General features: G+C 40.3%; 1 protein-coding gene across 3 annotated transcripts in view; it reads right to left on the bottom strand.

The window, feature by feature from the left end:
• Nucleotides 1-24,349, bottom strand: part of LOC140544110 (cadherin-10-like) — a 103,642-nt gene that overhangs the window by 8,803 nt on the left and 70,490 nt on the right. For all 3 annotated transcript variants that reach the window (XM_072667487.1, XM_072667486.1, XM_072667488.1), the window contains 5 exons: nucleotides 15,035-15,329; nucleotides 9,865-9,984; nucleotides 8,247-8,414; nucleotides 6,491-6,672; nucleotides 5,867-6,120 (listed from right to left, as the gene is read on the bottom strand). In XM_072667487.1, the coding sequence (XP_072523588.1) occupies nucleotides 5,867-6,120; nucleotides 6,491-6,672; nucleotides 8,247-8,414; nucleotides 9,865-9,984; nucleotides 15,035-15,329 (1,019 nt within the window). The remainder of the gene's footprint in view (nucleotides 1-5,866; nucleotides 6,121-6,490; nucleotides 6,673-8,246; nucleotides 8,415-9,864; nucleotides 9,985-15,034; nucleotides 15,330-24,349) is intronic.

Below are 24,349 nucleotides of genomic sequence, written 5' to 3'. Positions count from 1 at the left end.
CTGCTCTGCTGTAGATACGGACAATAAGCAGCCCCTGATGAACAGCTATCTATGAAGAACATTTGTCGACACGCTGAAAGATACAGAAGTAAAAGGACTGATAGGGTGGAGTAATATTACAAGATTTACACAGGCCTGGAGTGGCAAAGACAAGGAACAACTGCTCTGTAAATGTTGCTTCACTCCCTGATCTTTCCCTGACTGTGTAAACACATTGATTTGTAGATAAAACGGGCCTGTACCATAGTCAAGACAACTGCTAGGAACAAGATCTCAATCCAGGAGTACTAAACACCACCAATCTGTATATAATTTTATAAAAAAGAAAAAAAATCTAAATTTGTTTTTTCTGCTACAATTTGTATATGCAATGCCCTTGAATTACAGTCTGTGAGGGCAGCCTTAATATATATATATATTTTACACACATAAAATGTCCTTCCCTGATTAAATGCAATGTCCGCAGGGCCAAGCCTTTGTGCTGGAGATCCCTCACACTGCAGAGATTATTTCCAAACCTAATAGAGCAACCCCCACACACCCTTTCCACGAACACAAGCTATATATTTCAATGTAAAAACGAGCGCTGCAGTACCTAATATGAATCATGTCTACAAAGTTATGTGTCAGTTTTAATTTTAAGACACTAAAGTCACCCAGGAGAACTGGCTATATGAGAAGGTTCTGAAAGGGTCGATCCCTAACCACACGAGTTAAACACTCATTTGTTTTCTCTCCTGATTAATGGGCCTATGGACTGAAACAAGGAACAGAAAACACACACATCCTACAGGCTGTAATAGGAGCACGGCTCGGTATTACTCTTGTACTTGTCCGGAGCCCTGTTTAGTTACATGTACTCACATGCACACTTGGTCCACTCGGATAGATATTCTGACGTAATGTTTTCTTTTCTCATATTGTCATTTTTGCCAATAGTATCAGGACTTATTGCTTATAGCTTTTTCCACTAAAATGATCTAGAGTAATGTAAAATGTATATATATATATCTGAGATGGAGTAAAAAGTAATAATAATTAAATTTTCTCATCAGGAAGACCCAATGCCTTAACAGCTTTTATTTCTCCCTTTGACAGATAACCTCAGTTAGATGATTCCAATAATCATCTACCAGTCTCTGGCAACCACTGGGAGAAAGGTTTTCCTACTCCTCTATTCAGAATTCTTTCAGCAGAGCCATATCAGCTTCAGTGTTTACATAGATGGTCCCACATTTTCTCTAAGCCTGCCAGGCCCTGCAGCAGCAACGAAGCCCCAAACCATGGCGTTTCCACCTCCATGCTTTACATTAGATATGGGTCCTTGTGCTCAACCACTTTCTTTTAATATATGTTTAGAAAGATGGCGGCGAGGATACTACTGCGTTGGTATTGCCTGTGTTTGTCGGCCATAGGAGTTTTAAAGCCCTCTAAAACCTTTAGTATGATATTCTGTTTCTTTTGGGTGTTGGTGACTGGTTATGCTACGCTAAAGGCCACTTTTAAGACTTCAGTAAACCGAACTTAGATAATAGTCTATAAACAGTCTGAACAAACACTTCTATACACTAGAATAAAAGTCTGGGGACACCTTGTCTTGTCGATCAATACTATTTTTTAGGGGTGTATCAATGCCCCAAACTATTGTGATATCGCAATGCAGAAATGCAACACTTTATCTAATTCAACTGCAAATAGGCCGACCAGCTCCAATCAATACCCCACTCTAGCACGATCATTTCATCCAGCCTGTGTTTGTGTGTCTCCTGGGACGTAATGTTTTCATGGAGTGTCCTTATCGTCTAGAAAAGATGATATATGGAAAAATTAATAAATAAACACCCCCTACCCCAAAACCAGAAAAGTTTAGTTTAGTCTAGTCTGCAAATAAACTCAATAACCTACATTAGTACATCAATAATCTCAATAAACAATCTACACTAATGTGAAATATATTAATATCCCATATATTAGTCAATAAGCAACCTTAAGTCTTTATATACATCAGAATAAGACCAGTATCATTAGAACCTCCATACAGAGACTTTAGCAAACGTTTTACACTATAATAGGAGATAATGGTCTATAAACAATCTGAACAGACACTTCTATACATACCCATCCCCCATCATAACTATAGTTATATAGCAATGCAGAAACGCAACACTGTATTGTATAAATGTGGCAATTCTAATATTCACAATATCTAATGCAACTGCAAATAGATCGACCAGCTCCAATCAATACCCCACTCCAGCACGGCCATTTGCCAAACCCTCCCACCTTAGGCCTCCGTCTCTAGTCTCAGTAGTAGCATTATACAAAAACATGGATTCAGTATTAACACTTATGGTTGTACTAAACACTAAAGATGGCTAATCATTTAACTACATACAACACAGTGCAAACTGGCTGAGTTGTTACTAAGTTATAACAGTGAGTGGAGGGGAAAAAAGCCAGGAACCATAAGGTGGTTCAGAAGAGTGTAACCCTATGGCCTATGGTCCGCCGGCAGACCGAATGTGTTATTACTTCTATTACCAAAGAATAGCCTCACCAGTTTGTACAGACATCCCTGTAGTTACTGAATAATACGCCTCGGTGTGTAGCAAGGCTTGCTGGGTTAGGAGGTTTAACTTCATTCAAATTGTGCTTTTCAAATAGCATCGTAAGCCGTGTGTATATGGCTAAGCCACTGGGAACATTTCACTTTTTGCAATTTGCCAAGCCATTGGGAGCATTGGCAAACTGCAAAACGCTAAGCTTCATGAAAGAGTTCTCCTTTGTGTGAAGAGTAGGTTTTACCTAAACAATGATTTGACAGTTTTCTTCAACTACTGTGAAAAGCTTACATTAAAATTCTTTGGTTTAAACCTCTGAAAGGTTTGAGTGCTGAGTGCTGGGTGCCGGTATCACAAGAAGGGGATAAAATGTGTGGCCTTTGGCTTTATGCCCAAGGTTGGGCGTTTGGCAGAGGTGCTCTTGCAGTTTAGCAGTTTTTGCAGTGACTGGAGTGACTGGAACTGCGCACAAGAATTTTCATTTCACTGTTGTCACATAATAACCATGCCATAGTGGATTTATCTGTGATAATTGGGCACATGGATTTTCTGACTATTCCTTATTGCTCCTTGTGACAGATGATCTATTATGTTGCAAGAAATAAGCAGCAAAGCCATCAGAACTCTGCCAGTGCCTAGGATTTTGTTACATTCATTAAACAAGGATTCACGGGTGCGAGCCTTGTTTTGTACAGCAATAAAAGGCAGCTCACAGAAAATACACCTTCACAGCTCCTTTCTGGAAATGTGGAGTTTCCGGTCGTACGTTTAAACTCCGCACTGGCTGCTTTGTAATGAGAGAAAATGGAGATAAGGCAAAGCTCCAGTGCAGTTTACAGTACATCAACACTCTATGTAATTCTGTCTCGGCTGGGACTTCTGATCATGATTAAGAAGCGGATTTAGCAGCGAGGCAAACCACCACCAGAGGTTCTGGAAGCCAGAATTCGGGAACCCAGTATGAAGGATTTTCACCGGCTAGGGAAAAGAACAGTGTGTGCAAAGTAATTAACACATCTGACAGCTCCAGTGAGATGATTCCTCTGCAGAACAATAGCACGGCAGACATTTCAACAGCAGCCCACTGTGATAAAGACTAGCGCTCCCCATTCAAGTCTGTGCACAGTCTCTCTAATTAAGAGTTAATTCAGGGTCAGACGTGGCTAATATCGGCTATCGAGTGTGTGTGAAGAACCTGCTTTAGAATAAATGTGATTACAGGGTGCGTGGCTTTTGCTGGGTCTACAGGTGGGAGCTACAGGAAGCTCTGGACGACGGCCACAGCGTAGGCTTAAATGTTTTTAAAAAGGCAGTGTCGTATTGACCAGAGTGCAATATTATCCAATATCTAAATCTGACCGACACGTAGAACTGTGATCTTCAGCCTGCTGTTTTGACCACTCACTGGTGCACATCTGCATTCATCTAGCCAGCTAACAGTATTTGTAGATGAACAGTGTTAATCTGCATGCTCTGTTCAATAGAGTTAACCTGGTTAGTTATGTTTGGCAGGAAGGCTGGTGTCTTCAGTAGTTCCACAAGGACTTTCAGTCTCTAAAAAACAGAAGATGTCTGTAAATGTATTGACTTCATTAAGCCACAGAGACAGAAACCGATATGCTATTAGGTATAATCACATTAATCACAGTGCAGAGAACTGCATATGATACCACATCAACTGTATACTGCTGTTTCCACATTCCGCTCATGAGGGGCCTCAAAATCCGACTACTAATCTTTAACTCTTTTCTGCTCTCAACGGTCAGATTTCCTGACCAGCACAAATGTACAAATTTTTAATTATGTGCAGCATTACACCTGAATCATTACGGCAAATTGCAGCAGGTCGGGTCCAAGTATTTGGGCAGTGACGCATGTTTTTGCAATTTTGCCTCTGTGCACTCAATGGATCTGAGTAAATGATTGACTGAAGTGCACACTTTCAGCTTTAACTGAGGGTTTAACTGCATTAAGCGTATAAGAAATCCAATTGTTCTATTTTAATTAGAATACACTATACACGCTAAAAACCTGGATGGAAATCCTTTGCAGTCGATGGCTGCCTACAGTCTGGAACCAACAGACCTCCAAAAATGCTGAGTTTCCTCTCGCAAGATGTTTTGTCAGGCCTTTACTACAGCCGTCTTCTGTTGCTGCTTGTTTTGGTTCTTTCTGGCTCGGTTTTGTCTTCAGTAAGTGAAAATCATGCTCGATTAAGTTGAAGGTGACTGACTTGGCTATTTGAGAAGGTTCCATTTCCACGGGATGTTTTATGACATTATGTTGCAGCATTTGAGTGAATATGAGCAGAAATGTCATCAGACTACTGTCGAGTCATTTCATCAATAAACACCAGCGACCCAGTGCCACTGGCAACCATACATGCCCATGTCATACATGTGCAGCACCTCCACCCTGTTTAACAGAAGATGTGGTACGCGTCAGATAATGAATCTGACCTTTCTGAGTGTGAAATGTGTGAGAAGTGAGTATAAAATAGATTGTAATTGATCATTGTAAATTGTATTTACTTCCGTTAAAGCATACAGCGTACAGATTTTTCACAATGATGATGATTGACAATAATGGGCCTACCTCGGTAAGTGTATTCCTGACCTGACCAGATGCTGTGAAGTCCTATTTTCTCTTTTTAACCAAAGACAGAACCCTGTGATTAGCTATTATTGTAGTTTTTACTGCATTTGAAACGTAACAAATGTTTCCATAATACTAACATAGTGGAGCTAATCTTACATTTTCTTATACTAACGTACCAGCATCAATATCTGCATTGTCAGATATTAGCATTTAATGTTATAAAATTACATTTTTAGAGAGAGAGAGAATTTATTGGCATCTGGAGTCGACTGACGACAGCAGCTGGTACGCCTAAGCTCAGAGTACTGACTGAACCCTCTTTGACTGACTGAGGACAAACTTCAGGTTGCATCTCGCCCAATAAAATTCAGCAATAATTCTAATAAGTCTATATATTCTATTTATTTAATTTATAGGATACTATATAATTATCAGACAAATACTTTACAAATAAAATTCTGAATGGTTTGTTTTTGATAACAATGGTGTTTATGCCCATCTGAATTCTAGGAGATGCTCTTAGCCATTTTAGTATCAATAACGCCTTAATCCGGATACCTCAGTTCAGTCAGTAAACACTGTTTAACTAATATTCACAGTCTATATTGTTGGTGACTGCAGTCTTTAGCGCTCTAGCTTTAGATGAATTCATGCCAGTCAGATTCCACTCATTGCCCCTAAACACGTGACTGTGAAACTGCACGTACTTGACAATGTTCCGGTTAGCGTCAGGGTCCACGGCGCTGACAGATCCAATGATGGTTCCTGGCTCAGCGTTCTCTTTCACCTCCATGATGTAGGCAGGTCGTTTGAAGACAGGCGGCTCGTTCACGTCCTCCACCATAACCTTCACCGTGGCAGTGTCTCTAAAGGCGTCACGAGAATGAAAGCGTGGATCCAGGTAGACGTTTTCCACCTGAACCCTCAGAGTGTACGTCTTCCTCTTCTCGTAGTCGAGAGGCTGGGGGGGGGGGGGAAACAAGGGGAACAAAAAAAAGGCTCCATTTTTATTCTTTTCAAAAGCGACTGCATGGACCATTGAGGAACTGCTGAGTCAGTGCTCAGAGTTCATTAACACTACACGGTGGGTGCTTGCTGTTACAGTCAAAAGTCAAAGTCTTTATTTTTCAAATGCACAATATTACAAGGACAGTTTCGCACTGAAATCCAGGTTCCTGCTTGCTGGAAAATACCAGCGATTGGCCAGAAACAGACTTTCCCACCAGCCGGCAGTCTCTGAACGTTTGTAGAAACCCACACTAATGTATGAATTCAGCTGCTGCAATGTAATTGTAATATTGACAAGGTAAGTTGTGCTGTTGATTTCTGACCTTTCTCAAAGTGATGACACCCTCCTGAGTGACACGGTTGGTGGAGGTCTGGAACATGTCCTGGTCATCCATGATTGTGTACTCCATCTCTGCGTTTTTGCCCGTGTCTGCGTCCGTAGCTTTCAGCAGGCCGACTGTACTACCTGGTTCTAACGACTCGGGAACGCTGAACTGATACACACCTGGAAAACATGTCGCCAGAGAACAGTTACTGAAGAAAGATCCATCTTTTTGCTTAATTTGAAATAATAAGGGGTTTAACTATGTGTAGATACTACACCAAGCTTATTTATTAGTTCAGGTTAGCATCATATGAGCCTTTTGACCAATGCAAACAATACATATATATATATTTATATCTCTTAAAAGATCAATGCAGTTGCAGCAGGAGGAATTCTAATTAAAACAAAAAAACATGATTTGTTCCTTATCTTTACTTGCAGGGCAAACCTGTAGATTGTATGGTTCAATACAGACACTTAAAATCCTTGGTAGGGTTTTTAAAAGCTGCTCTGCTTTTCAAGCGGACTCTGTTTTGGACCTTTCAGGAGATTTCTCAACACTGATGCTAGAATGGTTCATTCTGAAAAGCAATCAATAGCTTTTCACTAGACAGTAAGGCAGCAGTTTTAATTAAGCTGAATCAAAGCATGAAAAACGAACCCCTTTCTTGTTTTTCACCAACTCAATACATGCTTAATCAACACATGCAGGTTCGAGAAGTGCTCAAATTAGCAAGAAAATGCTCTTCTGCAGCTCACTGGCATGTCCCTGTTGTGCTTTGTGCAGCAATATTAATTAAAGGTGGGCAATATGGCAAAAACCTGCATCAAGATTCCTCAAGACATTTACCGGTCACATTGTTTAGTTTTTCTAAGGTTTGAAAGGGTAAAAAGAACTAGGACAGTCTTACGCTCTGCTGCACTGAATCCAGTTCACTAGGACTAACTGCTCCCTTTGTAATTTTGCAATCCATAACGTGACATTGTGTAATGCAGGCAAGCCCCAAAAGCCTAAAATTCATAGATCTTTGTTTTGTTGTGTGTTGTCAGAATTTTAATCTAAATTAGAATTTTGTGTTTTACTGTTATTCTGACTAAAATAAATAAAATAAGAGCTTAACGCTTAACCTCACTAGGCAAAAAATCATAGTGTATCCAACAAGCCTTTATTGTTGGTAGCACACAAGGCTCAGACTCTACACACTAATCATTTGTGCAGTGTCAGCATACACGTTTCATAACCCTTCTGGCAGCAGATTTAAACTGACAAAGAAAAGCTAATTCTTACGTAAAGTGACCTTAAATAATCTAAATAAAGATAAATATCATATTTTAAAGGTTTAATGGTATAATGGGCTGTCATCCAATCAACTACTTATTATTTTGTAGTACACTGGCGGTTGTCAACACAACTAGTATAAAAATGTTTTATGTAAAATCGAAAATATTCAAGCTACAACTCAAAAGTGTTAAAATAAGCACATTCTTTTTGAAGCCGCTTTGTTGCATAATTAATTCCATATTTAATAAATATGCTTAGTAACATGGTAATTACCGAAAATGTACACACGTATTAAAAGGAATGGCACTGGAACTGTAGAAGTAGGTCGTTTAAAAGGGCAGGGCAGGATGCTGAATATACATTGGAGCAGCATCAGCATGAACTGCCTCATAGCCAATATATGTGCACACGCTGCATCATCAAAACAGTGTGGGGTCATGGCGTCCAAGCGAGCGTGCGCTGTATGTCTCACCCTGGGGGAAGCGCGGCGGGTTATTGTTGATGTCCAGCAGAGTGATGTTAACTGTGGTGGTTCCCGAGAGACCCCCCATCTGTCCTGCCATGTCCTTGGCCTGAATCACCACTTGATAGTGCTCACGGACCTCGCGGTTCATATTGGGCAGGGCCGTCCGGATGATGCCTGCGTGGAAAATAGCAGCTATGATCATTCAAAGCATTTGTGTTGGTCCCATGATGTGTACTGCAATGACGTTAAACACCCAGAGGATTAGCACTGAACATTTCAAAAGGAAGGCAGGTGTCCCCAACTTGTGATGGGCTGTGTATGAATACTACTGCTCCTACAAGCACTTTCTGCCTCTCATTAATCCAAGTCATCCCAAACACATTCAGTGAAGCTGAGGTCTGGACTACGGGGTGGAGTCGTTTTCTCACAGTGGAAGGACGTCACAAACACCTGGATATGGATATGAATTAGATCTAAAGTGAGAGTGGAGTTAGATTTTCTCATCGTTAGGTGCTGTTCATCTGATTGGGGCAGTGTTGGTTCACCTAGCAGGTGAATTGCACGGTTGTTAGGAGTCTGACATTCATTTTTATTATGATACACAACCACAACCTCCAGCACCAGTCTTTTGGATGGGAAAAACCTGCATGGCTTAAAGATGGGGCCATGGTTGGCAAAGGCTAATGGGGCGCAGCTGAAGCCACTCACTCCTTTGCCTGGCTCAGCAACAAAAACGCCAAACCTAGCCTTTTTGCACACCGCTGAGTCTGAAGAAGCCCGCTCCAGCCAAGATTATTAATTTTTTCTCCCACTATTTTTTGTCTCCTCACACTGTGGGAGCTAAATAAACTCGCCCTACGAGGTATTTGAAGCCTAACCCTGTGTTCCTGTTGTGTTCAGCACCCACAGGCTGGGTGCCTTTTAGTGTACTTTTTATGGTTGTTTTGACCAGACTTTTTCCCAGTTACTGTACAGTGTACATTGTATCTAGTTATCATAATGGATCATAGGATATCATGTTTTCACTTTTTAATGCTTAGATTGATCACAAATCATCAAAAGCTTTGGAAAATACTTGAATTTAATATTTATTGTAAAAATAATCAAAAGTGGGGAGAAATTTAGTCGTTTACCCCATATACATTAAATATAACTACTTTAACAAAAGTACAAAAAAAAAGTAACAAAATATATTTTTTGCCAATATTGGTCGCATTATTATACATATATAACAACATTAACATACAGTAATGCTGTATTAGCGTACATCCTGTCTTCAAACTACAGATGTGCACTCACACACAGATTATGGTCCGATATCCAGGGTAAACTGTGGAACGGAGCTCATCTGAGATAAAGCATAATATCAATAAGCTGGCCCAGTAATCTGCTAATGTCTTTTTTGGGGCGTTTAATTTCTCTTCTCTTTAAGCAAACACATCAGATTTGCTTCAAAATTCCTATCTATTACATTTACTATACATTCGTCTGTGCCCTGTCTCTAATCTCTCCAGCAGGGAGAAAAACAGTAAATAACGGAGTGTGGTAGAGGCTGTGTGTGTGGAATGTGATACTCGAGAATAGAAGACTGGAAGTATGTATGACGTAACGGTTTGAAACAGACCTGTCTCTGGTTCCACAGAGAAGTACGGCTGCCCCTGCAGAATGCTGTAAACCACTTTAGCGCTGTTACCGTATGTAGCATCATCAGCGTCTGTGGCCGTCACCTGCACAACAAATGTACCTGGACAGAAGAGAGAGAAGAGAGAAACGTTTCGTTTGGACTCTAAACAAATCATTGCCTTCTACTGTCATGTGAAGGGGTTAAGACACCCCATGAAAACCTTCCCCCATGAAAGATATGGGAATTTGATCTTTACGAGACGATATTCGGAGATATATCTTTAAGAAATGGCTTTTTTAAACAGTTTGTAAAATGTAATTAATACAAATGATATTTTCCGGTGAGGAAAAAGTTAGGAAAGCCCCACATTTAGCACTACTTTAAATGCCTAAAATTAGAATCAGATGATTAGAACATCATTAGAGGGGATTAGAGCCTGTCTCTGTTGGGTGTGCAAAGAGGAAACCGAAACCCTTACTGTCAAATATGACATCAGAGACCAAGTGAACACCCAGACCCAGACCAGGGCAGATGTGCTTTAGACAGATGAGCATAAGATTTGAGCACAAGAACCCGTATCAGCTGTGAAGCATGAAGGTGGAGAGGTCATGGTTTGGGGGCTGCTTTTCTGCAGTAGGGTCTGGAGAGCTCTCCAACATAGAATCCACCAGGAATTCTTTACTGTGTGGTTTGAGGAAAAAGTGAGACCATCTGTCTACAAACTAAAGCTGGAACGTCAGACAGCTGAAAGATTTCTGCATAGAGGAGTGGGAACACTTTCTGCCAGTTGATATCAGAGACTGGTAGATCATTATAGGAAACTAATTATTACTAATTACTAATACTAATTATGTAAAAATATATTTATTTTGTTTTATTGGTTTGGTTCAGTGAAGGTCAACTCCAGATGTTTAAATATATTAAAAAAGACAGATTTTCATGCTGTGTCCTAACTTCTTTTAAAATAACAATGTGCATTTGGTAATATTAAGATATTAAGGACTTTAATTTTGTAGTAAAATAACTTTAACAAATAACAAACGTTTTTTGGTCACTAAGCAGTAAAATATTGTTTAAGAAACTATAATTTTTCAGGATGAACAAATCTATTAAACCCAAACTAGAATAGAAACTTTGCTCTGGCACGAAAAAAAAAACCTTGCACAACATTCTTAATTCAGAAACTAATAGGACGGACTAGTGTTATTTTGGTAGATAGTTAAAGATCATCTAAAAAAAGTGCTTTAATTTAATCCTTATTAAAAATGTGCACATTTGTCACCAAATTGGAAGCAAATACCACTCAGTATAGCTGACTGATGCAAGATAGAAAAGTTGCTAACGGGCAAAGTTGCCAATACATGTGAGGAATGTGTTAATGTCCTATTCCTTGCTAACAAATATTTGTATAATAACTTGCATTTCCATTTCAGATGTTCAACACTGTAAGCCATGAAGCTGGCGTAATGTATTTGTCCACGTAGCAGGACAACATTAGAAACTTTAATAAATTCGGCATCAGTGTCTAAGATCCACAATCTGAGTAAACCTGAGTGAACAGCTGAACCTTCCAGGACATTTTTAGAACATTGGATTCATTCCATGAATGGAAAACAAGCCTCTAAATAAAAGTAAATGCTAATTTAACTTGCTACTCTGGTAGCTTGCTCACGGTTTTAAAGAATAGATAGATTAGCTTATTAAACTGGGCATTAGTTAACATTAAGCCGGTTAAGCAGGCCAAGTGATTTTAAGGGCAATCCAATATTCATTCATCAAGCAGTACCTAAATGTACATAACTCAATTTCAACGAAGGTGTCTGATAGAACATTACTATTCTAAGCCCTCTGAATATCTAATTATCAGGAATGTAACTGTGGGAGAAAAAATGGCATTAAATGCATTAAAAGCAAGATTTAATGTATTATTATCGGTTATGTTGATCTCAATGAAATTCTGTGCAATGGTTGAAACCACATTCGAGTACTCAACCTACACATATAAAGCAGCATCTACTGTATCAACTGTAACGGCAACCTACTAGCCTACTGTTAAATTCCACTGCATGGCGGGAGAAGAGTTTCAATTACTATTAGTAATCAACGTAATCATTTATGGAAGAGTTTTGGGACCGTTTTAGAAAAGGCGTTTACGCTATAGGCTGAGTGTCAGTGATTTTGCTAGGGTTAAGGGGTGTTAGAGTGACTACCCTTTAATTCACAATTCTACGTCCAACTAAACAGCAAACTCTAACCCCGCAATTTATTTTAAAATGCTGCTCCAATAAAATGCATCAATTTCAAGTTTCGAACGCTAATATTTACCCGCATTAAAAAAAACAACAACATCCCCTCAGTCACATCACAGCATACGACCATATAGATCACTGTGCAGCTCCCCTTACCTCCAAAAGGCCCAACAGAAATGGTATCTGTGTCCTTTTTCTGCTGCTTTGCATGCACAGCACACATGGACTGAAATGAACTCCTTCACACTGCTGAACATGAGCCCGAAAGCCCTTTAAAAGTGCTACGCTTGCAGAGTGATCACTGCTACATCATCCACACTGAGTCATATGCCGGCTGCAGTAAGAGAGTAGGTCAAACTCACTCTTTCTTCTGACAGTACATCAACCCACACAGTTCACAATGCATCCATTCAGCATTCAACACAAGATCTCGTTGTAAACAAATTCAACTTAATCAAAGGAAAAAAACTATTATTAACTGTGAAAGGCTCTGTTTCGTTTGCCTACTGCAAATTACACGTCCCAATATATTAAAAAATTAATATTTAATATCATGACTACCTAACATCAGCATTAGTCAGAGTTGCTTGGCGTATCTAAAATCTGCTGGTCAAACTGCAACCTGTCTGACTAAATTCAGCGACTATTTTAAAATATTGAAATTAATATAATATATTGGTGCCAAAATTTGTTATTAGTGCAGCGTGTCAGGAAGCATTATGTCCCAGAGGCTAAAAAACCCCCCAACTGTTAACCTACTAGCCTACTTTACTATACTGTAGCTTCCATAACCAGAGAGAAAACGGACGATTGTTGCCCTTACGTTTAGCTGCCTGGTAGCTAGAATGGCTAACAGCACATCACAGCACTTACAGACTGATTATTCCCTTTTACAGCAGTAAAGTCTAATTTACAGGAGCACGTTCTGTACTATACAACCTAGAAGTCTGCAGGATGGTATATCTCCAGGAGCTGGGTTGGTGATCACTGGTCTGGAAGTATTAGCTGTATTCCTCAAGCCCGATCTTAACTGCAGTGTACCTTAACAACCATTTCAGTTTGGAGGAATCCTTGTTTATTAACTTTAGAGCTGTTGTCGTTTGTTCTTCATGAGCTCGTAAGCAGCAGTTGGTTAGAAGTATCCTCCAAGGCTCGTCGGATCGAGTGTACAGATGCTCTGAATTTGAGTGAGCGACTAATTAGGCAAACTGGCGTTGAGCTAATGCTGAAGATTGAGACTTAAGATTCAGCCTCGAGGACATCTTATGGAAAGAGGCGAGTCCTCATCATGGCAATTATCCAATGAACGCTTTAACCTCTTCAACTGTGACTTTTAATACTGATAGAAAGTATAGATGTGTCAGTTGTGGCTTGAAAAGAGGTGGTTGCTGGCTGGAATCTGAGTCCTTACCTTGCTAGTATCGGGAGCGGTGCTAGTTCTAGGGGAAGCTGAGAACGGGTGGGTTAATTGGCAGTGCCAAAGTTATAAAATGGAATAAAAAGGGGGAAAAAAAAAAAAACTGTACTGGACAAGATGTTTAGTTTCACAGTAAAGTTTTTAGTTCTGTAATTTGTTTAATGTTTTTATGTGAATATTATCTGATACTTATCTATCTGTAAAAGAGTAAAACGGTAAGCCGCATTATTACAAAATACTAAATAATTCAAGACTGAATGAGAGCATCTACCTCAATATCTGTAGCCCATCAAGGCACATTTCCTTCAGAGCCTTTTCAGAAATGAATGGAAATAAAAGGCTGTTGGTTAGTCTTTCAAACCTCCACTAAGCCAATAGGATTTGGCAGATGAAACGGACCAAATCAAGGGATTTTGCCTGAAAGAAAAGAAAGCTAACGGGTCAACAGTGTTACAACTGTCAGCAGGAGCGCTACTGTTGTTGAGCCAGTGATTTCAGAAGTCAATCTCTCTTACACACAGTTTAATTATTATGATTGATAAAGCCTCAGTGACCCTCTTTAGCATTTGCCTCTGTGATAAGCTCTTTAAACGGGATGGTATGAGCCCGGGGGAGGGTAATATATTTATATGCTGTGAATACTCATTAATCTCGCTGCTTTTACTATCGGCTCACTCTCCTACACGCTCGCACAAACTCTCTTGCTTTGTCGCTGTGCAGAGACCAGCCAGTATCCACTCAATTCGACTTTAGAATAATTAACTTAGCTTACGAAATTGACTTTCTGGAAGGCTATAGAGGGATGAGCTGTGTTGTTTGATGAAGGATTGTCCCTGCTGACTTGAACAGATGGGGCTACTCCCCAATCCCCCATGCGCACACAAAGTTGGAAAGTGTATTTCATCTTTACAAGCGAAACAATATGGAAGGGGATGAAGCCATTCGCATGATGATCAGACAGTTGAAAACCTCCTCCTGTCTAAAGAGCCCAGCATGTCCAGGAATCAGTTCAATGTGGTAGATTAGCCATTTTTACTCTTTTAAATCTGACTATTTTATGCAATTTCAAAGGGAGGGGTTGTTCCTAATGTTTTCCCCAAGTTCATCACTGACCATTTACACATACTTGCTAGGACCCCCCTTAACACAGGATGCTTTCATTGCTGGGACGGTTAGGGTTGGCACTCGTAAGGCCAAAGCTAACCATGGAGTGTCCTTAATGCAACGCCCTACTGGACTCATGGCCACAAATATGCATGACAAACAAATTGGGGCAGATCTACTAACAATTTCTATGCTAATGAACCTAGCAGAACACTTTGTTAACCTAATTAACATATCTGCATCAGTTTAAAGCTAAAGTTAATTCTTAATGAGGAAAAATGACAGTTAATATCTAAACAAATGGAATAATTAGGGAGAAAGATATGATAATTAAGACGATACACATATTTGAAGAGCCACACTCACCCCTAGTGACCCATCATGTAAGTTCTATGCTCACCTACGTCAGCCATCTCTTGCACAGAGGCGATGTAGGGGTCTTTGGTGAATTTGGGCTCGTTGTCATTGATGTCATGGATTTTGATGGTGAACTGCGAGGGCCCCTCAAGGTCTCGGCCCGTAAGCTTGTCCACGGCTTTAGCGCTGAGCGTGTAGGAGGCTTTCTCCTCGCGGTCCAGCCTCCGCGTGGCGTGGAGATCGCCAGACTTTTCGTCGATTACGAAAATGGTGCCGGCCCCCTCACCAGTAAGGACGTACCTTATAGTGCCGTCTTCTCTGTCCTTATCGGAGTGCAGCTGTGGGAGGTAGAAATATCACGCTGTTAAAAAGAAATCTGCTGCGATCCCCGTCCCCCTGCAGTTTAACTTTTTTCTTCAAAGTAGTTAATGGCCGTGACTGACCGACTCCCCGCTGTGAGGACACACATTGGTGAGAGTTAAGGCACATCACGTACTGGAGTTGGTGACATTTTGGTGACTGTCAGTCTGCTGTCGGTAATATTTCAACAATGAAGGAAGGGAAGTATAGAAGAGCCGTGGTTCTGCCTGGTCTAACTCTTTACAGATGGACTGAGCCCATTTTCTTTAACGTTACCTATTTAGTTTGTTTCAGAACAAACGTTTATACACAGCTTTTCAGCTACACTGTAATAATATTAATATTTAAGCTAGAGAGGTGTATTTCAACTAACTTCAATGTTCAAGTAACCTCAAAAGTTAACAGTTAGCCACATGGGAGGAACTCTCGCACCTCCAGCAGTTTGGTTAGGTATCTGTACCTGTAAATATACACTATGGTAGCAAGCTTTGACAAAGTAGCACAACTGGACAGAATATGCTCGTGCGGAGCTGCTAAGTAGGACATATTGATGGTGGCACAAATTCACAGAACACCTGGATGTTTTCTATTTTCAATTTATGGATATTATTTATGGATTCTTCTTGCATAACAGGTTGTTTATAATGTATAGGGGAGTTTATTGAGGTTGTCTATAGACTAATATCTCCTGTTCTAGTGTAGAGGAGAGTGTATTGAGGCTGTCTATAGACTAATATCTCCTGTTCTACTGTAGAGGAGTGTTTATTGAGGCTGTCTATAGACTAATATCTCCTGTTCTACAGTAGAGGAGAGTGTATTGAGGCTGTCTATAGACTAATATCTCCTGTTCTACTGTAGTGAAGAGTTTATTGAGGTTGTTTATAGACTAATATCTCCTGAGAGTGTATTGAGGCTGTCTATAGACTAATATCTCCTGTTCTACTGTAGTGAAAAGTTTATTGAGGTGTTTATAGACTAATGTCTCCTGTTCTACAGTAGTGAAGAGTTTATTGAGGTTGTCTATAGACTAATATCTCCTGCTCTACAGTAGAAGGGAGTGTATTGAGGCTGTCTATAGACTAATATCTCCTGTTCTACAGTAGAGGAGAGTTTATTGAGGTTGTCTATAGACTAATATCTTCTGTTCTACTGTAGAGGAGTGTTTATTGAGGCTGTCTATAGACTAATATCTCCTGTTCTACTGTAGTGAAAAGTTTATTGAGGTGTTTATAGACTAATGTCTCCTGTTCTACTGTAGTGAAAAGTTTATTGAGGTGTTTATAGACTAATGTCTCCTGTTCTACTGTAGTGAAAAGTTTATTGAGGTGTTTATAGACTAATGTCTCCTGTTCTACTGTAGTGAAAAGTTTATTGAGGTGTTTATAGACTAATGTCTCCTGTTCTACTGTAGTGAAAAGTTTATTGAGGTGTTTATAGACTAATGTCTCCTGTTCTACTGTAGTGAAAAGTTTATTGAGGTGTTTATAGACTAATGTCTCCTGTTCTACTGTAGTGAAAAGTTTATTGAGGTGTTTATAGACTAATGTCTCCTGTTCTACAGTAGTGAAGAGTTTATTGAGGCTGTCTATAGACTAATGTCTCCTGTTCTACTGTAGTGAAAAGTTTATTGAGGTGTTTATAGACTAATGTCTCCTGTTCTACAGTAGTGAAGAGTTTATTGAGGTGTTTATAGACTAATGTCTCCTGTTCTACAGTAGTGAAGAGTTTATTGAGGTTGTCTATAGACTAATATCTCCTGTTCTACAGTAGAAGGGAGTGTATTGAGGTTGTCTATAGACTAATATCTCCTGTTCTACAGTAGAGGAGAGTTTATTGAGGTTGTCTATAGACTAATATCTTCTGTTCTACTGTAGAGGAGAGTTATTTAGGCTGTCTATAGACTAATACCTCCTGTTCTACAGTAGAGGAGAGTTATTTAGGCTGTCTATAGACTAATATCACAGACTATGTTCACACTGCCCAGAACTAGTTTGTCCTGTATAATTTTATAAATCTTCATTATTTCATTATGCCTCGAACAGTAACAGTAAATACCCGTCCCTGTACGAATAGGCTAAATAGATACGCTTGAGCTAACGCACCGCTAAAGAACGGACTCAAGATACCGAGATACAAGGTTACACAACACGGACAAATAAAGGCTAAATTGATGGATTTCGAGTTATTGAATATTTGCAGAAGTTAAGTATATTCAATTTTTTGTTTTTAACAAAAGCAAGCTGTTGCACAATTTTTTAGGCCTATCTTCCCTTAGACAGCATTCACAGTCTACCTACCAGGGCTTAACCAGCCTCGCTTTAAAAAAAGAGAAAACATGAGAATAAAAAGGAAGCAGGTGAATGAAAAAGTGAAAACCTATAGGATAGAATTTATTGTGGCTGACAGCAAAGCGGAGAAAAAAAACTGTTAAAAAAATCAATTCCTCAGCCCGACTGCACAGTGAAAATGTACTGTTGATCAATTTTCATTGAAAATACAATTACACCATGTCTAGGAAAAGTGGAACCCCCCCCCACACACACACACACTTATTTCTTTGGTTCCTGATTCTCAGAAACACCTGTTCAGTTTGCTGCCTCTTGTCTTTAGCTCAAAGATTTCATGACTGCCCGTTTCTGATTTCTATTCAGTCTACTACTGCTAATACCCTGCAGGAAGAAATGCATAGCCACAGCTTTAATTCAGCGTAAGTGTGTGAAGAATTACTGTTCAAGCATTTCAAACATAGCACTTGTATTAGTGAAAAATGATTCCGATAAAATGGCCAGCATAAAATGACACAATACAAAATTACTAGCTTTTTTATGCAAGTCATTAAATAATAGGGATGGCCTGACTTTTTTTTCAAGCTATATTTCCAAACCTCTTTAAGAGCAAAACCCTGCGCATGTTCTAATAATATAACCAAAATATATCCTGTAGAACAAATGAACTGCCAACACATTTACAGCATAGATGCTCATTTTCAGAGCAACTTTACTTGTATTACAGAGGTGGGCCAATGCGATATTAGTCTCACCCATTGAATCGAACCCCAGTCTCAATAAAAATGACGACTGCAGTCTCAGAATCATTGAGCTGTTTCATGACCAGCGTGTTTAGTACTGAATAGCGCACCCTGATGCATAGCCAAACGCTTGACATGACGTTCCTCCGGAATCTTAGCCCATTTCTCGTGGCCCCTAGTTCACTAATTCTTGGGTTTGCTTCTTCAAATCCCACCAAAGATTTAAATCAGGCGACTGTGACGACGACTTCTACACTAAAGCAAGCCTAAGTGGACTTTGAGGTATGCTTGAGATCATTGGAAGGTCCTGTTGGAGGGTCCAGTGGTGCCCAAGCCTCAGCTAGGATGTTTTCTCCTAAGATTTCCTGATACTTGGTTGAATCCACTTGGTTGGGGTTGGCCTGACTATGTGCTTTGTGCTTGTGCTTTTAGGTGGTTAGAGGTTTACAGACATGGAGACGTTCAGAACGTAGCATGTGCCTTACCAGCAATGGCTTCCACTTTCTGCCATGTTCAGGTCATGTAGCCTGTGTCTTTTTTTTGAACTTGCAAACTACGCTTCCTGTAAACTGTATTTCTAGGCGACCTTTTTTCTACTGTTCCGATGTCCTGTTTTGATGATCACGTATGCAGCATCGGGAGCTGTACTAACCCTGGTTATAATAATTTGACCCTTGGAAAATTCCCACCTGCCCATTTGTCCCACATCTGTTATCCTGGGCTGTTTTCTTGCTAGTGATTGTTGACTTCATCTGCAAAATGTTATGGCTCATGTATGTGTATAAACATTCTTCTATTACATTTGTGCTATTATGTAATATTATTAGATAAAATTATACATGTATATATGGTATTTTGTTGTATATTGACTGGTTTATTGCAAACAACAGAGAAGTAAAGGTATTCCTCTGTAATGAACAGATACTCCAGTATTCAAATGCTTTGGCACAGTCCTATTAAATTATTTATGAAAGGTTTAATACTTCATGGTTCCCTCGAGAGTTTGTTTCCCCTGAGAGTTTGAGATTAACACTGATCAAAATGAAGTGTGTCCTTGCTCTGATTTCTCAAGCAGAATTAATAGCTTCATTGAGAAAGCTAGGATGTGTGATAAATGGCTTTACTATAGTTAGAAGTGCGGACATAAAAGTCTGAATTAGAACAGGATGTGCATTTAGGTTCGTGTCTGGTCACAGTCTATTCACTTCCCTACGAATGCCGTCCACTAAAGCCATACGGCTGCTGTGGCTGGCATGCAGTCTGTCTATATGGAAACCGGGGCCTTTCCAGATGCACATTCAGCCTCTTCGTTATTTAGGGCAAAAAGTCTGCTGCAAGTTTCACACTGCCCTAAAAGGCTCCAGCTCTTTTCTTGAGAGCTTCCTCAGTGCTGAAAGGAGGGAGGAAATGGGAAAGTTTTGTGATGACAATGGGCAGGGTAATAAAGGACATCGGCGACAGCACTTTCACCAAAACGGTGAAATCGCCTTGGAAGGCTTCGTCCTTTTACTGGAACCTATGTTTGACTGGCTATAATAGTACAATTGTGGTGGGAAGTTACCAAAGTCTTCTTTCGGGAGGGGGGGGGGGGGGTTTTCGGCAATCAAAATTCAGTCAGTCAGAACGTCGGCGGCGCCAAGCGACCCAAAATGTCTTTTAATCTGCTAAGACGTAAGGGTGAGGGCATCTAACCCCAACAACACTATGCAAACTGTTAAGCATGGTGGCGGTAGTATCGTGCTCTGGGGCTGTTTTGCTGATGTATTGGACAAAGTGGATGAAACAATGAAGAAGGAGGACTACCTCCGAAATAAAGGGTACATAAGGGTAGAAACTGGACAGTGAAACCTACAAACACGCATCAAAGCTGGTTGTGGAATGAATAAAGCAGGCTAACACTAAGCTTTAAGAATGGCCTTCCCAAAGTCCTGACCTCAACTTTATCGAAAATATGTGGACTGTGCTTTAAAGTGGAGTCTGTGCCAGGAAACCAACAGATTTCGCTCTTTAACAGTGGTCAAATATCCAACCAGAATTCTGCCAGAAGCTTCCTGGTGGCTACCAAAAGTGTCTGGTCAAGGTGCAACTTGCTAAGGACATTTAATCAAATATAAAGGGGAAACTTATTTTTTCCCTGTATTAATTTCAGAAAACCTCAAAACTAAGCAGAAGAACAGAAAAAAATAAATCATTGAAAGCCCAATATTACCTTGACATGCAAGTCCATGTTTCCACATTTAAGTTTACAGCACTCCGTTCTTTTCCAGAGGGCAAATGGGTTTTATGCAACCAAGATACAACAAATCTAACTGTATACAGTTAGAAAAACAGTATTCAGATTACAGATATGCTGCCATTCAAGTGCTACTTGAATCAATATTTCAATATTCTATATTCATTTTTGATGTTAGAGATGTACCAGTGTATCATTCTGTACTAAAAAATCTGAGGTTCACTTCCTTCCTCAGGCTCTCATCTGTATCCACATGAAATGTTTGTACAGCGTTTTTATTTTAGGCCAAAACCGCTGCAGTTGTGTTTCAGCACCCGGATTCGGACAAAGTCATCACCTTCATTCCATAGCGGCATGTGATCCGGATACAAAAAGTGCCTACTTCATGAAAGATCAGTTCCACAATTTCACAGAAGTGGGCTCAGGAACGCAGTTTCTCTCCTCTGTGATTGGATGTCTGAGCTGCAGATGGACGAACTACTTTCTGCGGAATCGATTAGCTAGTCTAACTAATCCAACATTGCTTGAATGATGTGTTTTCCTTTAGAATTCTTCAAATTAGGTTGTCCATTAACATTTAACAACATGCTTACCGTATGAACTCCACCTCTGTAATCTCATATCCAAACCAAACAAACAAACAGGAAAAAAAAGCTGCTGCTGTGGGACTGTTTACTCTATCATGGCTACACCACTGCTCGGAAACATCCACTCACTGCTTATAAAGCAGCAATTTCACACCGAATTATGCTAGGATTTGACTTTAGTTAATGATTAATTCGCATACAGTTTCTTTACTGATGGATTTTCCTATCTACAATGAGCTGCCAGCTGTCTCAGACACAACCTACTCTAAAGTCAAAGGTTATTGGAAATATTAACCTATTGGAAACCCCATATATATTAACCTATGGGAAAAACCCATCCTTTTCTGCAAGATTTCTGTTGCCTAACTCATCTCTGATCAAATTTATGTGTATAGCGCATTTTATAACTGCCGTTGTCACAAAACAGCTGTACAGGAATCAGTAATCAGTAAGAAGACAAGAGATCAACAAGACATACACATCCAAGACCTCCCAGTGAGCAAGCCAAAATCGATAGGCAAGGAAAAAGTCCCTCAGAGCTGGAGGAAGAAACCTTGGGTGAGACCCAGACTTCTTTATCCTCCTCTGATCTCCTCTGAACTATTTATACATGATTGATAAAAGTCACAGAACCACTGCATAAGACTGATCTACTGCTCATGTGTGCATCATATCATATAACTGAAATAATCTTAGTAGAGATGGTGGCAAATGGTTAAGAGTCCATGTGATTTTTTTGATTTTTTTTTTTTTACATAGCAGTGACAGGAGGGTACGCAGCTGGTGGTCAGACTGGTGGGTGGGCATGGTTTCTGGTGTGCACCCCTCTTGAGTTTTCATGAGACTGGCACATGGATTACCAAAGCAAACACAAAAACCTTGGAATAGCACAGCAACCACCTAGCAACACTCCAGCAACCTTCAAATATGGCATAGCAACTGGTTATTGGCACCCTACAAACCACCTAGCAACATTCTCACTACATAGGACACCATAGCAGATACTCATCAACTCATCTAACAACTGGAAAGCAGCTACCTGGGAGACAACAGCGTAGCATCTGCCAAGCAACGACACAACCACCAACTGAGACACCGTAGACGCTACTTGGTAGCACTGCAACCACTTGGAGCCTGGTGGAGGTGTTAACTCTGTGTGTTCCATTAGTGGCTGGTGGAAATATCTCAAGGCTCTCCCTCCTGCTAACAGATCAGAACATCTGAGGGTGACCTGCCATCACTTAAGTAATTCACAGCGTGTGTGTGTTTAGAGAAATAAGCGCACGTCTCTGCTGTTGATAACACACACACACACACACACACACACACACATACCTACTGATGCAGAAGAAGCTGCGGCTGCTGCGGGATTTCCTCCCGGGGAATCCATGTGCCGACAACCTTGGCCATGAGATCGTATCTGTCCAAGCCAGTGACGTCCCGTGATGTGTTTATGTGCTTATGTACAGGCGAGCGACCCAGTTTAAGTGCATGGAGGAAGACCGGGAGGAAGGTGTGAGTTAAGGCTAGGCCTACAGCAGGCCACAGTGGGTTCAGTGGCTTTCGCTCGTTCATCTGCGGATGAGAAAGTGGCCGCATGGTCTGTGTCTCTGTTCATCTTTTCTCTCCGAGCCCCCAAGGTCATTAAAAATGAAACATTCATTGACGGGGAATAATAGAATTTGAAAGAATGTTTAAATCACTTTCTGTCAAAACAACGAACGAAGACAAAGTTTGACACGCCCTCTGCTTGGAGCAGCGTAGCAACCATCTAGAAACTGCCTAGCAACTTCCAATCACTCCTTCATCAGTTCTTCAGCAAATGCGCTTTTCTAGTTTCTTATGTGGGCCTAGATGAGTGTTATTCATTCTTACCAAAACAACTTGCATCCTATAGAAAAGCATTAGAGTGTTCATTTGTTCCAGTATAAATAAAACAAGAGGTCCTGGGCGGTCGCACAATTTGACCATGGTATGCTGTGCTATCGAGGGTGGGGAGTAGTGCAGTTCCACTAATAGTGCAGATGGTTCTATGTTTACATGGCTTCCTTTCAATCTCATCCGGCGTTATTTTAAAACTGAACCACTGCACCTGTTCAACTGCTCTGAGTCAGAAGAGAGAGGCTGGTTAGCATTAGCTTAGTTAGCATTAGCTCACTACAGAACAACCTCAAGTCTGACTGACTGACAGCCCACTTTTAAACATTTAGACGAGACTAAATCGGTGAGCTCCAACAGTGTCCCCATCCTGTGGCTGTCATAAATGCACATGGGGGAATTAGCTTTTTCAGCCATATTCAAATATTTGGGTCATAACTTTGAGGGTTTTTTTAAAAATATACGTAATTATGGTTTTACCACCCACCCCTAAATATACTTACATCCTAACATATTCAATAGTCAATAGCTTTATAATACCACAGGCCAGACTTGCACATCTGTCTGAACGCTGCTTCCTTGAAATGTGGTACGGAAATCTTGAAACTGGTATGTAATCTTTAGTTTAACCCGCATTTACACTGAGAACCATCCCTTAAAAGCATCCTTAGTATCAATCAAGATGTGGCGCTATCAAACTGCACGGCAAACAAGCACAACCTAAAGGTATTCTGCAAAACTGTCTGACCGCCGTCGAACACGACGGCACAGTGGCTACATTCTGTATTTATTACCAGTGCTTGTTTTGCAGCATCTGCGTCATGCCAAGACACTGGAACTAACACAGTTTTGGGGTTTGGGCAGGCTGGTCACAGCAGCAAAGCGAGACGGACGGTCAGGGCTTCTTCCAGAAGGATGACTTTTTTTTTTTTTAAAGGTCAGCAAACTGCGTAATTCATGTATCTGCTGCTCCAACGTTTCCGGCTCAGCTCATTCTCTGGTAAAGGAGAGTTTGCCCTTCTGCACTGCAGCTTGCCCTGTTATAAAGATTCCTTAAAGCCTATGTCTACTGGTTTTAAATATGTAAAAAATGAAATATCTAAGTGTTTTAATACTAAGGATATGCCACTGACATAAGCATTTATCAATGCTCTTTATGTTTTTATATTAATGAAGCTTAATTGTAGTCAAGCATTGTAAAAAGTGTGATCTGCAGGTCACTGTGCAGACCAGATCTGATCCTGAATCTGCTGGTATTTTTATTGTTCTAGC

Source organism: Salminus brasiliensis, chromosome 22, assembly GCF_030463535.1.
Source record: "Salminus brasiliensis chromosome 22, fSalBra1.hap2, whole genome shotgun sequence".
Taxonomy (NCBI): Eukaryota; Metazoa; Chordata; class Actinopteri; order Characiformes; family Bryconidae; genus Salminus; species Salminus brasiliensis.
This window is presented reverse-complemented; position numbering and strand designations above follow the sequence as displayed.